This window comes from Acomys russatus, chromosome 5 (genome assembly GCF_903995435.1).
Source record: "Acomys russatus chromosome 5, mAcoRus1.1, whole genome shotgun sequence".
In the NCBI taxonomy this organism is placed as follows: Eukaryota; Metazoa; Chordata; class Mammalia; order Rodentia; family Muridae; genus Acomys; species Acomys russatus.
Genome location: NC_067141.1, coordinates 57,441,548 through 57,457,054, shown reverse-complemented (window position 1 = coordinate 57,457,054; position 15,507 = coordinate 57,441,548). Strand labels below are relative to the sequence as shown.

Here is a 15,507-nt window from a genome sequence, read left to right as displayed (position 1 = left end):
TTGGAACTGTCTCAATAGAGTATATTTTGATCATTTCCACAATTTTTCCATATGCCCATAAACCCTTGAAATAAAGTTAATAAAGGGAAGTGGCCTGGCCTCTTCCTATGGAAAGTTAGCTATGCACAGTTGAGTGCCAGTTCTAATGTGTTCTAGGGGCTGGAAGCCACGTCCTGTAGAAGCCATCCATACGCCTCCTCCCTTCCCCCTACAAGTGGATCTTGATTCAGGGCCTCTCTCGTGGAAGCAGTTTGATTTTATCTTATATCTCGATCCTAGCCTACATCTTTTACCAAAATTTGACTTGCTCCAAGGTCTACACCACACTCTGCAGGGTGTGCCCCACGAGTGAATAAGACAAACCATGGCCGCACAGCTATTATTCCCCCTTTACATTTATAAGCAGATGCTTCAAGGTCTACAGAGCCTATGCTTTCATAGTCTTGACGTATAGACCTAGAGATTCTGTGACTTTCTGTGCCTCTTTCCTTCTTTTCCTACTTACAGCTTGGCATTTCAAAACCCAAATGCAGTATAGCAACTTCTGTCAGTGGGCTGAGATGGAGACACATTGCCAGTGTTGTAACAGAAGGCCACTCTCCTCCTAAGTATGTAGGGTGGTCTCAGATCCAGAACCTATAAGCTTTCCTAGAGAAAACCTCTCATACCTCATCCTGCAAGAGAGTCTTGCTGTATTCCAGATGATGTCGCTCTAAAATGGAAGTCCCATGAAGCTTTGCAAGGGGAGATGTGGACCTAAGAAGAAAAGAACACGGCACAGCATCATCGGCTTAGAGATCACACAGAAACCCATATGCTTCTAGAATTCTTGTTCATGTCTTGTCTCCTTCCCTACTTAACATCTATGGAATGGCCAAACATAAAATATCATAAAATGTTATTTTTAACGTAGAAGGTAAGAATGTGTCACATGGTGGAACACACCTTTCATCCTAGCACTTGGGAAACAGGCAGGTGAGTCTCTGTGAGTTCAAGGCCAGCCTACTCTACATAATGAGTTTCAGCACTACACAGTGAGACCCTATCTCAAAAAAAGTGGGATGACTCCAATGTGTAAGTGATTGAATTATGTGAATTATTTAAACTATTAAGTTTGTTCTATCCCACGTGTATGAAATCTCTAGGTTCTCTAGGCTTGTGGCACTGTCCTATGACGTGTAACATCTAGCAATTGTGGAAGGCCATGAGCTATGTCCATAGAAAGTTAATTAAATAGAAATAAATTAAATATAATTTATTATGTTTAAATGTTAATAAATTAAATATAATATATACTTACATATAAATAAATAGATAAATAAGATTCAGGAAATAAGTGCAAATGATTATAAAGTGTCATTTCTTTCCTTCCCAAGACAGTAGCATATATTTAAAGGTAAGATTCCCATTTATTAAGAACTAAAGGTAGCTCTTCAGGAGTGGGGACCACACTTCTCCATACCATTTTTCCTCAGTACCTCCTATTCCAAGAGGGGCAGAAAAAGTGAACGTAACAAGGTAAAAGCAAGAAACAATGACAAGAGTCTGAGACCAAAATTCTGCAGGTTGTGGAAAGATTCTCCAGAGAAACACAAATAAATATTTTAAGGAAGATGTAAGCAACGTTGGTGGCAGCCTCAGAAAATTTTTGTTTTGCTTCACAAAGAACAGAGCTTTGTGGAGGAGGAGGAGGAGGAGGCATTGCCACATCACCAACAGGTGCGGTGAACCAATGTTTTAATTGATCATTTAAAACAAATACTTCAATATCTACATGGTGTCAGCACCATGTTTTTTTTTTTTTTTTTTTTTTTTTTTTTAAGTTCAGTTTCAAACTTGTGGAAGAGCAGGAGAACAGATTGAGGGAGCCGGAGGAGTCATGGACACCACAAGAAGACCTACAGAGTAAACTAATCTGGGTCCATGGGGGATCCCAGAGACTGAGCCAAAAGCATGGGCTGGACATAGGCCCCCTACACACATGTAGCAGATGTGCAGCTTGGCCCTCCCATGGAGTGGAGACTGTCTCTGACTCTGTTGCCTGCATTTGGATCTCTTTCCCCTACATGGATTGCCTGGCTTGGCCTTGGTGGGAGAGGATGCACTTAGTCCTGCTGTGACTTAAGAAGCCAGGGTGGGTTGGTACACGACTGGGGGCAGGGTTGTCTCCCCTCAGAGAAGGGAAGGGAGAGTGGGAGGAAGGGGAGTGGGAGGGTGGGACTGGTGCCATTCAGCATCTGGTGGCAGGTGGCCTGGGTCCCATGCAGCAGGCTGGTCCAGGGCTACTTGCTTCTGGACAAGAATGGACGGACCTTGAGATCAAAGGTCCGAAGGTCCCATTTCTTGCTCAGGAGCAGCTTAGAGTGCTCAGGGCGAGGCTCGTGGTCGGGCACTAGGCCAGGTTTCCAGTGCCTGGGGAGAGGTGGAAAATGAGTTTTCCATGGACTGTTACAGTTTAGCTCTTTTAGAATGAGATTGCTGGTATCAGAAGGCAGCGGAGACTTGGGAGCTCCATAAGCTGGTGGTGATACCAAACGTGTCACAGCTCCTTGTTTGAGCTGCCGGGCTAGGCACAGCAGAGGAAGCAGGCCGGTGTCTGAAACCTGGCAGGCAGGGCCGGTGAGACACAGGCCCTGCAGTGCTTCACCAGGGGTCAGCACCGAGCTGGCCACAGCATTGGTGATGGAGCCGGCCTCAGCAAGTGCAAAGGCAGTTCCACCATCACTGACTGACCACCGGGCATCCAGCTGTGGTTTTCCCCAGAATAACTGGTCATGGTGGAGGAATGGCAAACAAGAGTGCAAGCCAAGCCAGCCAGCCTTTATTTGTAAACCTTGGGCAGTGGGAGGGGTTTGAAGGTGAATGTCTCTGATTCGCTAGAGCTAGGGGTGCCAGGATAATTAATCTACATACAGTGGTAAAAAAATATATATATATATATCTTGTTTACATGCAGGGTCCTAGCACAAGGAAAAAACAGTGCTTAATTATCCTATGGGGGAGGGGATAACTTCTTGGTACCATTAAAGTTCATTTGCCGGAGGCTAGGATCTCCTCAGCATAGGAATTCCCTGTGCTTGCTGAAAAAGTTTTGTATCAGGAAAGGGTCGGGTCTGTAATCTTAAGCGGTATATGACATTTCTTACAAGTTCTGGGGTTACCAGATCAGGTGGAGTGAAGATCCAGCTGAGTAAAGGGAGGCTACCATCATAGACTGGATACAAAATGGCTATCTGGAGAAGTCAGACTTCAACCTTATCCAGCAGAGTCCCACGGACTGGGAGGAGAAAAGGGAGGGGGGCTTCGATCAGGCTGTAAAGTGATTAAATAAATAATTGAGAAAAATATATTGCATGAACATTTTAAAGTAAAAAATTACTTAAATACAGAAAAATAGACAAAAACAAAATGTTTAAATTTTTAAGAGATTGGAGATTGTTCACCTCAAAATAGAATATATATATATATATATATTCTGCACCCCCAGCTCCTTGCATGGCTCAGGGGTCATTGTACAAGAAGAAGCAGATATCTAAAAGCAGTCATGAAAAGACTAAGAGTCAGAGGCAGTAGATGATTACAAGGAGATAGTGTCTTCTGGACACAGCAGGGCGACTGTACATATGACTTCACACAGTGGCTGTGACACCATGCACAGGACCTGGGCAAGCCTAAGCCAGACTAACTCCCAACAAGTCGTGGGAGTTGAACACAGGGTCTCACTCCTAAATGTAGTGCTATCAGCGATTGTCAGCTGCTGGGAAAGGAAGAGCCAACTTTCTCTAAGTGTATAGCTCCTGATAAATCAATCAGGCTCGAGTGGAAGACTAGACGTTGGAGAATATTTAGGCAGCACAAATTGGTTTTGGTGGGTAAAGAAAAAGACATAAATTTGGGTGAACACAGAGAGGGGTGGATCAGGGAAGACTGGAAGAGGAGTAAATATGACTTAAAAATCTACAAAATTCTCAAAGGACTACTAAAAATTTTAAAAAAATTTTTAAATTGGCCGTTCTCAAAATAACCCTTGACATATTACCACTACAGAGTTGGGGAAAGTTCCACTACACAGAAAGATTGCCAAACAACAGATGGCGACATGACTATCTAAACCACAAGCAGTTTAAATGCTAGAAAATAGGATACATTGATACCTGGGCTCTTACCCCGGGTGGACACAGCAGCACATACAAAGAACTGCCAAAAATATTGATAACGCATTCAGTGGTCAGGAAGCAATTGGGTACCTCCAGACGGAAAGAGATGCTGGAGACTAGGTAGCCTAGACTCTTCAAGAACAATATCCTGAGAGAACCTGCCCCAGGTGAAAGGAGAGTAAAGGTATTCAACAATGACATGCAACAAATGATCCTTCGTTATATCTCAAATCAATTGGAGGAAGGTGTTGTGAAAGACAGTATTGAGATAACAAAAAAAATAAAAATACAAATAAGTAGTTTGTATCAGATTACTATCACAGAACAACTGTAAATTTTACTTGGGGGTGAGGGAGGAGCCGCTGTGTCTCTCTGTGTATATCCCTCTTACACTTGGGAAGCACATGTTGAAATAATTAGAAACAAAATGCCTGGGTGTCGGCAGATGACTCACAAATACATAAGTAACATAAAAATAATTGATATGCATACATATTCATACATATGTTTCCGACTAATTTGACATGGTAATGCTCTAGAATGGGGATTTTCAGAGAAGTTTCTGAGGGTTTTGAAGATATTTTAAGAATAACAAAAAAATATAAAATTCAGTAATAATTTTCTATTTTTAGAATGTCTAGCCATGGTGAGCTTGAAGCAGTAAAACTCCACAGTTCAGACTGATGTTGTCTAACTGTGCAAGCAAAAATAGCCAGAGAGCAGCTTGGACCACAGAGGGGATATGTGCAGGGTGATTGTTTAACCCTCTGGGCTTCCTTACTTTCCAGAGAATAATCTTTCAAGGTTAAATTCCAACAGGAGTGACAAAAGCATGAAATGGAGGAGTGAGGTTTCAGCCCATTTGACTGACACCCGTTCATCCCACAGACATTTGAGGATATGTGTGGCCATTCGGAGACCATCTACAATCTTCCTAGGAAAATCCTGAGATGACGGTTTGGTGACCAAAGGCTGGACACAAATAAAATTTATCTTAAAATTCAAGAAGTTGAGAGTGATGGGGTTTGTGCAGGAAAGGAGAGGGGAGAGCGGTTCTGAGATTCCTTAAACAGATGGTCTATAGACAGACACTGTCACCAAGAGCTTGAGAGAAGGCTGGGGTGAGAAGATAAGGCCCAGGCAGTGTGAGATGCCCTTCTGTTGGAGGCCTAGCGGCAGCTGCGTAAAAATTTCAGCCAATCACTGGGGAAGGCACCTCATAAAATTTTCCATGAGTGTTGAGATAAGGATTGTGTTCACCCAGCTTTCACTAGCTACCTGGAAGGAAGTGCCCAAGAGTGCGGCGTCATTGAGAGTCGACTTCCTGAGGCATCTTTCTAGTCGTGTGCCAGGAGACCTGCCCTTGCTCTGCCGTGAAGCATGGTGTTACCCACCCTCAAATGAGCATCAGTGGAAACGTGAAGACCTGACTTCTATGTGACAGAAAACGGGAGGTTGAGGGGGGGTGGGGTTGACAATCCTAAGTGGTGGTCTAGCAAGATGGTTCTGTGGGTAAAGGTGCTTGCCGTGAAGTCTGAGTTTGTACCTATAGGCCCCACATTGCAGAAGGGGAGAACTGACTCCCAACAGCTGTCAAGTATACTATGGTGCTCATACACACACACACACACACACACACACACACACACACACACACACACACACACGCATGCACACACACATGCACACATCAATAAAGGCAATTTTAAGATTTTTTAAAAAAGAATCCTTGCCTTGGGACCCACAGTTTGTAAATAACATAAAAACTCTTTAGCAAGTGTAGAAAATCATGATAAAGAAAACCATGCAGTGGGGACTGTTGTTTAAAGAGTACTTCAAGCTGGGTGGTGTGATACACGCCTCTAATCCCAGCAGGCTGGAAGCTGAGGCAGGAGGATCATGAGTTTGAGTGAGCTTGCCAGACCCTGTTCCTGCTAGGCACACCCCTCAAGGTTTTTTAAATACTTTGGGAAGAAAGAATAAAGATGTTCCAATTCTCTTTACTATATAAAGGAAGAGGCAATGGGTGAGAACCTATAGGTATCCCTGCAGATCCAGACCCCCAAACCAGGAGAAATAGAAATTATAGGGAGATCAAGTTCAGTTCAGCATCATGGAGAACATGCTGTCATTAGAATCATCCCAGGCCAGGTGGGCACTAGGGCTTTGACGTGTGAGCAGTTTGCCATTAGGAAAAATAATCGAGTGCAGACCACAAAGTACAGGAAGGTATACAGGGGCAGGGGAAACTAAAATTCTTACTACTTCTCTGAGGGCTGCATTTGTCCAGGGAGATAAAAATATCAGAGAAAAAACAAACAAACAAACAAACAAAAACCCAAAACAAAAACAAACAGAGAGAGAGAGAGAGAGAGAGAGAGAGAGAAGGAGATGAGGGGGGAAAGAAGTCTGCAAACATACAAAAGATGAAACAAAGCCAACTGGCTGGGAAAACATGTTGAACAGAGTACACAGGACCTCGGGGGAGTAATAAAACTGAAAATGGGAGCTTTCAAGTGTTGTCAGGGTGCATAGTCCGAGTCTGAGAAGATAAGAGGTCAAACAGCCTGGAGGGAAGTGATCAGACCAAAGGCACAGGGTCAAGCCAGGAGGTGTCCCCTGTGTCTCAACAGCTTCTGGCCACTCTGCAGGTGGTCTTCCTGCCACCATCAGAGCGAGGACAAAGTCTAGTTGTTCTAGTCTTAGTCAGCCTTTCCAGGGACTGCAGTATCTCTGAGGAATCCTGAGCAATTATTGCTGGGCAACAGGTAGGGGCTAGCTGAGGCTTTGGGGGGAGGTTAGGGGAGGGTAGTTTGGGGTTGCATTCGATTCCAGGAACTTAATGAATCTATGAGAGGGCACCACCTGTGTCAAGGCTGAAGAAGATGGGCTTGTCCCCAGTCTGATGTCAAGAAACTTTCTGTCACCACACATTCCTTCTGTTCAATTTGCCCGAATGAAATGGCTGGAAGACACCAACTGATTAGATACCAGGCCAGTGTGAGGCCCGGGATGTGGCCCCATCCATCTTGAAAATCCGCAGGCCTCAACCTAGCTCTGCTGCTGACTACAACCTAAAAGACTCCATGTTTCTCAGTCTGTTTACTTAGGCAGGAAAGAGGGAATAATGCAAGGCAGTAGGAGGTGAAACAAGGCAAGGCTACAAGTGCTTACATCAGCGCCAGCACAGAAGGGGTGCTCATCACAGCAGGCATGGCGGGCAGTCAGCTGTGAGTCCAACTGAGGTGGGATGATTGCAAGGATAAGGTTAGCCTAGTGTACATAACAACCCTATCTTGGAAAGAGAAAGAACAGAAGAAAGAAAATTAAATAAAAAAAAGAGATGGGGGCAGAGCACAGAATGAGAGAAGACTCCACTGACCCCAGGACCCTTTTCTTAGTGAGGACAGAATGGCCAGCACGGGCTGGACCCTCAGGGGATGTCCTGGGACCAAACTTCAGTACAGATGCTACTTTCTGAACAGCACAGCTGTTCAAAGTCAGGAGAGACTGCTCAAAATATGCCCCTAATTCGCCGAGTGCCTTGACCTCAAGTCCCTGGTACACAGGTCTCAGGGAAGTAGTCTCACTTGACTCCCACAACAGTCTGTGACAGGCCACTGTTATACCTATTTCCTAGTTAAAAAACTGTGTTGCAATAATAATAACAACAACAACAACAACAATAATAATAATAAAATGGTGGTGCATGCCTTTAATCCCAGCACTCGGGAGGAAGAGGCAGGTGGATTGCTGTGAGTTTGAGGCCAGCCTAGTCTACAAAGTGAGTCTAGGACAGACAAGGCTACACAAAATAATAATAATAATGAAAAGAAAAATTGCATCACAGACAGAATCAGTGAGTTGCCTAAGTTTTCAACCAGGGAGCAGTTGTAGCCCACAACCTCCCATACCAAAGCCTATGGTCTCTGGAAGGCTTCACTACCTCTGAAGGATGTGGGTCAGCGTTGGAAGTGACCCACCATGTGTGATGTGTGACTGGAGATTTTATATGCATCGTGCAATGTCATCTTTGCAGCTGTAAATCATTACTATAATTCCTACTGTCCAGATGAGGAAATCAAGGATTGGAAAGTAATGGCTCATGACTCCAAATCTGCCTGATGGTAGTCTGCACCTGCGATCGTGACTGAACTTCCTTCCTTGGAACAAGAGAAGGAACAGTCTGATGCTATGCTAGAAGACCAGCTGAGAGAGGACATGGTGGAACTAAAGGACCAGGAAGTGAGGGATTACAAGCCCCAGAAGACATGTTTCCCAGCCTGAGCAGGGCACGTTCCCTAGGTATACAGTAGTGTAAGCCTACGATTAATACCCTTGGATATTTGAATTCAATATTCTGATTAAAGTTATGTGAGCAAAGCTGAGGGCCCTCAGAAGTGGAGGCAGAAAGGAATGAGGTGGGCAGGCACTATGGGGGAAGAGCAGATGCTACGAGGTGGAGGGACACAGCAGTCCTGAGACTATCAATGCGGAGGAGGAGTGACCGGGCTGCCAATCAGAGAGGACAGGAGATCTTCCCTCCCTCCCCAGCACCTGCTGGCATGCATCGGCACAGGTGAACACAGTGCATGTCTTCGCTTACTTCATTTGGTACAAATTATTGGTGCCTCTGTGGTCAATGTCATGGCAGAAAGCAGCAGCAAGCATGGCAAAAGCTTCCAGGTCTGTATAATACTTCTTTAGTCTTCCCGTCTAGAAAGACGTAAAGATGTATGAACGTGTATTTATGGAGGTCAGCCCATCTCACACCAGCTGTAACCCAGTCTGACTGCAAGGAAGTGGGGCGGAGGGGGGCGGTTATCACCATATTGACACCAAAGATTAGTTTTGTCTTTAGTGAGTCTTGTGGCACCCTGGGCAGTTTCAAAACCTAGCAGGCATCTGGATTCTTTTTCCTTTAAAATGGTAAGCATGTGACTTTCTGGTTGATAATCTAGCCAAGTGCCCAGGAAGACCCATACTTCTGGCATCAACAGCACAAGGGCTGGAGTCTGTGGGATTGTGCCCTGGATGCCAAATAGTAGGTCTGACATGACAGGACATACCCCTTCCTCATCATCCCTCAAGTGGGGAATATTCAAAGGGGCAAAGACTTTCAATGGCTTCCGGCATCGGTGGCACCTACCATCAACAAAGTGAACATGGTCTGTCCCACATTGAATCCGTGCCGCCAGTTGTGGTAGGTGACAGGGCGGTACCCTTTCCGAACTGTGTACATCCACCTCGTGAGAACCTGTTACCCAGAGACAGCAACCCCAGTCAGACTTTAGAACAGAATTCTAAAAGGGAGGAGGCCTGGGGCACTCTTATCTAAAAGCCTGCTGAAGCTGTTCTGTTGACAGAGTTTGAGGTGCTGTAGTCACAAAGTTAATGATCATTTGAAATCCTAACTTGAGCTAATCTTTGGGGCTACGGAAAACATCAGTGAAGCACGGCAACGGAATCAAACAGCCTTTCAAGTGAAATGGCACCTGACCTCCACAGGTACTTTGAATTTCTCCACCGCATTTATCTCCAAAAACAGCCGCAGGCCGCATTTAACCAACTCATGCTCTGTATTGGGCAAGTCGCTGAAACGGAACTCATACAGGTCTGCTGTGCTCGGGTCCGGCAAGTCCTCTTTCTGTTGAAAGGACAGGTTGTTTCAGGATACATTCAGCCCGTGGGCCTTTAAGACTTACAGCCAATATCAGTGGTAAAGGGTGAATTGGAAGGGCTGGGGAGATGGCTCAGCAGACCAAGGTGTTCGCCCCCAGGGCCTGATGACTTGAGGCCAGTCCTTAGAACCCTCATGGTAAGAACAGAACTGACCCTATGAGTTATTCTCTGACCTCCACATGTGTACCATGGCACATGATACTGTGCTGTACATCACACACACACACACACACACACACACACACACACACACACTAATTAAAAAGAGATACAATGATAAAAGAAACCCATGATCAAGTCCCTATGCCACACAACCAAGGCCTGCCTCTTGGTGCTTTCTTTCCCACAATGCCATGGGCTCCTCTTTCTGACCTCTTCCTTAAACCATCTCAGTGTATACAATGACTGGCATGGGATAAACAGTAAAATCTCAATTTGGAGGCATATTTAAATTCTTCTAAGTGGTTTTGACTTCAATCCAATAGCAAGGGTTCTTGTTTTAAATTTTAAACCCACCTCAAAGGGTTAGGAATATGTGGGGGAAGGGAAAGTAAACAGGCACAAGGTCATGACTGTCGCTTGGAAGAAAAAAAAAGACTCTTTTCAATAAAAAAAATTAGTTTAGTGAGATGCTTATAAAGTGAAGATCAGCCAAGCAGTGACGGTGCACACCTTTAATCCCAGGAGCAGGCAGATCCCTGTGAATTTGAGGCCAAGCCTGGTCTACAGAGAGAGAGAGTTCTAGAATAGCTAGGGCTACATAGAGAAACCCTGTTTCAAAAAATAAAAAACAAAAACAGACCAATGAAGGACAGGAGCTTCGGGATAGTTAGAGAACAAGGCACTATGAGCTCAGTGCTAAGCAGGATGCTTGGGAACAGGTTCCCATCGAGCAAATGCTGGGGAATGCTGAAGGGACATCTCCACAGCTGAGCTGCTAGAAGGGAGAACAGAAGGAAGAGGAGGGAATGGAGGAAGAAGGAGATAGGACTTGCCATGGTGGGAGACAAGTCAGAGGGAGGTAACAGTCAGGAGGAGGAGGCACGGGAGGTCACTGGGAATTATCAGGAGGGAGCGGAGCACGAGGGAACAGCCTAGGCACCAGAAACCAGTTTTGCTTAAAACAGGCCTATGCCATTTGGTGTTCAAATGTTTATGAACTGATCTCAGGGAAGTTTCAACCCATGGAAGGAAGTGACCTGCTTTTCGGTCTGTTTGTGTCCCCTCAGCACAGTGCTCGCTGAGCTAAGTCCCCTGGAGGTCTGGGGTAGACCACGTAGCTGCTGCCGACCCCTCCCTCTTGGTGCTCTCTCCCACCATGGTCATTGGCCTGAGAAGGGCTGAGCTCTGTCACCTTCCCATGCCCTCTGGGATGGCCGTGCTGCAATCCAAAGCTACTGAGATCAACGTAGCCACGGTCTCCCCAGATCCTGCGGTGCCTATTGCTGTCATCTAGCTTAGCTACGATTGTAAAGGATCTCTGTGGGCTGACCCATACTGCACAATGATGGGGAAAGAAGCAGAAAACCAAAAGACCAGTCTTTGGAAGAAATCTCCTTTCTTTCCAGCCTGGGAAAATGTCATGAAGAAGAAAGTCAACATTTATTGAAAAATAAAGAGAGTATGTCCAAATAGATCCTACTAAAAGGACATGGGGCTCAGAGAGAAACACTTACCAACATGGCCAAGAGCTGTCTCTCTTCACACTCTTCAATTACATCTACATTTAATTTCTCCTTAAATTTCTAAAATGGAAAAGCAATAGAGAAATTCCTATGTAGACTTCTGTCTGATCACTCTACTACTAAAACCAGTTAAGAAAGTTTAAAAATAGGCTGCCCATGTGTTTACCTATAAAAACATTCTGTATGGGAAGAGACTCGTAGCAAATGATTAGGAAGAATTGTTTTTAAAGAAATAACATAATGCGATTGAGTCCTCTCCAAAATGTTAAAAAAAAAACCAAGCCATCCTGAAAGCAAGGTACAGGCTCCAGGCAGGCAGAAAGGAAAAAGGAGACAAAGTGGCTTACATCTCTTTTCCTGCTTGCTGTAGCAGTTTCATGTGATTCCTGCACATGCTCTCCTCTTCATCATCTCAAATACTTTAGCCAAATATCTTTTAACTCTTTTTTTTTTTTTTTTTTTTTTGGTTTTTCGAGACAGGGTTTCTCTGTGTAGCCTTGGCTGTCCTGAACTCACTTTGTAGACCAGGCTGGCCTCGAACTCACAGCGATCCAACTCTTAATGGCGCCAGCAAGCCCAAACCAAGCCCCCAACATCAGACTACACCTATATTCACACTCTAAAACTTAGGAAAAAGCAAGAAATGAAAGCGGCTATACGATGGTGTACCCTTACTTTTATGGTAATTAGAACATTTTCAGCAAAAATCCACAGGCTCCCTCATCAGAAAATGATACTGGACTCAATCATGTGACTTGGTTTAGTCAGTGAGACTTCCTAGAGACTTGTCATGTGAGCAAAGACTTTAAGTCTCCAGGTTGCTGCTGGTCCACAAAAGGTGAGAGGTCAAAGAGCAAACCAGACTCACAGCTTGGCCTCCAAGGTCGATCTGAGCCTGCTCAACCCACAGCTATGTAAGCAAAAGATGGGTGTTTATTAATGTAGGTCAGCGAGGTGCTGCTGTGGCTGATACACACACAGCTGGCTGATGCATTGCTCTTCTTCAAAGTACTGTTTTCCTCACTAACAAACTTGGATCTAGATGTCACTGTTTCTGCTCCTCCACACCCAGGAGCTGGTTTTCACTAAGTGCTAATGTAACACTGTGGTCTGGAATCCCCAGGAAGGGTAGCTCTCTGGCCGACAGGCTCCTCCCCCACCTCCCCTGTGTCTTCCTCTCCTTATCCCAGAAATAAGCCTCTTCTCATTAGCCTGACTTCCCAGGCAGTAGGTGAGTCACAGAAGCTGAGGACTGGATTCCCCACTCACCAAAATAGAGCCGATTTCCTCGGGGGTGGCTTTTGTGAGGTTCATGACCATTTCCTGAGCAATGTCCTTCCTGCTTTCCAGCTTATTCACTCTCTCGTAGGTATCCGTATTTAAAAGAGACCATCCAAGAAACTGGGTTAAAGTCTGAAGTGTAAGAACAGTGACTCAGAGCCTCCAAAGTTAAATGAACATGGCCTTGTGGACATACACGCTTTCCTATAGTGCCCTTCTTCCACCACCACCACCCCAGTTCTATTCTTTAGAAAATGTTTTTATTATTGCTTGAGAGATCCACGTGTGCATACAATCTCTTTTAATCAAATTCACCTCCGTTCTCTTCTTCCCAGTTCTTCCCCTATGGCTCCCACCTCCCAGCTTCTTTTGCTCCATGTTTAAACCCACGGGACCCACTTAGCTCTGCCTGTATGTGCGTGGGTGTGGGACCATCTCCTGGAGCATGAGTAGCTTCTCAGGGTGTTTTCCTGAAGAAAATTCACCCTTCTCCACCAGCCACCAATTAACAATCGCTCCTCAGCTAAGGGGTGGGGCTCCACCGGCCCTTCCCCCACCCATGCTGCCAACCCAGATCTTTGTACAACATAAGAAAAAAGAAATTCTGAACTTCTTGTCTAGATGATAAAATTGACTACGTTTTTCAAAACGCCGTTCCTCAAGAACCTTCTGCTGCAGGAAAGGAATTGCAAACAGAATAAAACAAAGGCGAGCCTAAAAATTAAACAGAAGTGTGAGGCTGAGGATGGGAGAGAGTATAAAAAAGGAAGGGAGCAATAATAAAAAACACTCTTCACTCTTTTTATAGGATTGGAAAGAACCTGAGTGAAATAAAAAACTTCGCACTTGAACAGAACACGTTGGAATTCATAGTAATGTGTCACAGATACAAGTGTCATAGACACATGTGTCACTCCTCCCCGGGCTTTACCTCCATAATGTGCTCATCTTGCTCATCGAAGGGTTTCCCGTCCTTCCTGTTGTAAAACGTAGCTACCCCCACAATGTCTTCTTTCTTGTTGACGATAGGCAGGGACAGGACATTTTTAATGACCCAGCCAGTTTCATCTACTGGTCCTTTCTAGAAATAGTAAGAATAGAATAACAATAGAAGCTTGTTACTTTGATATTTTCACTTTTTATTCTTGAAACAACTATGGATTTACAAGACATTTCAGAAGAAACGTACAGAGAGGCACATGGACTCTTCATGCAGCTCCCACCAATAAGAACACCCCGTGTAACTGTGGTACAGCACCAAATCCAGGACCAGACAATATTCAACCCAAAGAACTTACTTGGGTCTCACTGGATTTATATGTGCCTTTGGGCTTATGTGTATGCTTATGTCTTATGGAAAATCTCAACTACTATTAGAATCAACCTAACTATCCCATCACTGTAAGGCACCCTTCTATTACACCTACAATCACTCCACTCACCTGCCACCTGGCTTATTTTAAAGTAAATCTTGGGGTCAGAACATGGTTAGGACAAGTCCTCTAGGTCTTCCACTCAAGTGCACCAGAACTAGGGCAACTGTGTTCTGATACTCTAATGTCCTCTTTGGTCCCCACCCCTGGAGATGGAAAGAGTTTCTTAGCCTAATGTTACCTCTTTGTTTCCTTTGCTGTGTCACCATCTTACAATGCCTATGTAGGTTAATTTCTTATGTTAAGGTCTCTCTGTTAAAGGACTTAGCATAATTTCTATCTAATCCATTAAGACAATCTTCCAGTTGATGATATTTCATGATTAATAAGACCTGTGAGACCCAATGACAAGCCAAGAATCAGGCCAGGTTGCTAGAGCTGTAGGCTAGAGTCAGCTATAGGCTCTGTGTCAAGATAGTCTCACGCTAGTGGGAAAGATGCAGACAAATTCCTTCAGAAATGTTTCTCAAAGTGTGGCCAAAACAGGAAAAAGATTTTTAAAAAATGTTTATATATGTATAAACATTTAAGTTATATTTATATATGTGGAGTGGTGAGTGCATGGGTGTACATTATGTGTCTGTGTGTGGGTTTGTGCATGTAAGTGTAGTGTCCACAGATGCCAGAAGAGGGCACCAGATTCACTAAAGTAACAGACAGTGCCCAACATGGGTTCTGGGAATCCAATTCCAGTCCTTTGGAAGAGAAGAAGAAACTCAGCCACTGAGCTATCCCTCCAGCTCCCACAATAGATTCTTTTTAGGTATACATAGTCTCTGGGAAAACACCTGAAACAAAGTCCCATGCCAATTCTGATGCCCCTCAATTGAGAGAACTATAGTGTGTGGCCAAGGCAAAGCCGCCACACACCACAATGGTGGGTTTTCAAACATCTGGTGGCTTATATAGCCCTCTACAGAGGTTTGGGTTCGGTCTTGGCTCACACATGAAGCTTCCTCTAACTTTCCAAACCCACACAGAACTTGAATTTTCAAAATTCAAACAGGACTCATTGCCTGGAACACACATTTTGGCACCTTGCTGTTTCCCAAATACTTCAGAACTGCGAGTTTGGATCTTTGGAACCATGTTCTGATCAAAGGGCAGAGACTATTACATAAGTGCTCAGTTTCATGTACGCAATGGAATGGTGCTGGGCACCTAGTTGTCAACACGTGATTGTTTTTTATACCAACAAGCAGTGTGGATAACTCATTTATTGCTTTTCATGCTGTTGTCCTTGGAGGAAAAAGCAGAAGCCCTCAGTGG

At 44.6% G+C, this 15,507-nt stretch overlaps 1 protein-coding gene across 2 annotated transcripts in view; it reads right to left on the bottom strand.

Annotated features, from left to right (window-relative positions):
- Pde6c (phosphodiesterase 6C) overlaps positions 1-15,507 on the bottom strand; it is a 59,675-nt gene that overhangs the window by 16,939 nt on the left and 27,229 nt on the right. For both annotated transcript variants that reach the window (XM_051146412.1, XM_051146413.1), the window contains exons 9-15: positions 13,737-13,886; positions 12,794-12,937; positions 11,516-11,584; positions 9,658-9,804; positions 9,307-9,414; positions 8,764-8,873; positions 669-756 (exon numbers count right to left, since the gene is read on the bottom strand). In XM_051146412.1, coding sequence (XP_051002369.1) covers positions 669-756; positions 8,764-8,873; positions 9,307-9,414; positions 9,658-9,804; positions 11,516-11,584; positions 12,794-12,937; positions 13,737-13,886 — 816 coding nt within the window. The remainder of the gene's footprint in view (positions 1-668; positions 757-8,763; positions 8,874-9,306; positions 9,415-9,657; positions 9,805-11,515; positions 11,585-12,793; positions 12,938-13,736; positions 13,887-15,507) is intronic.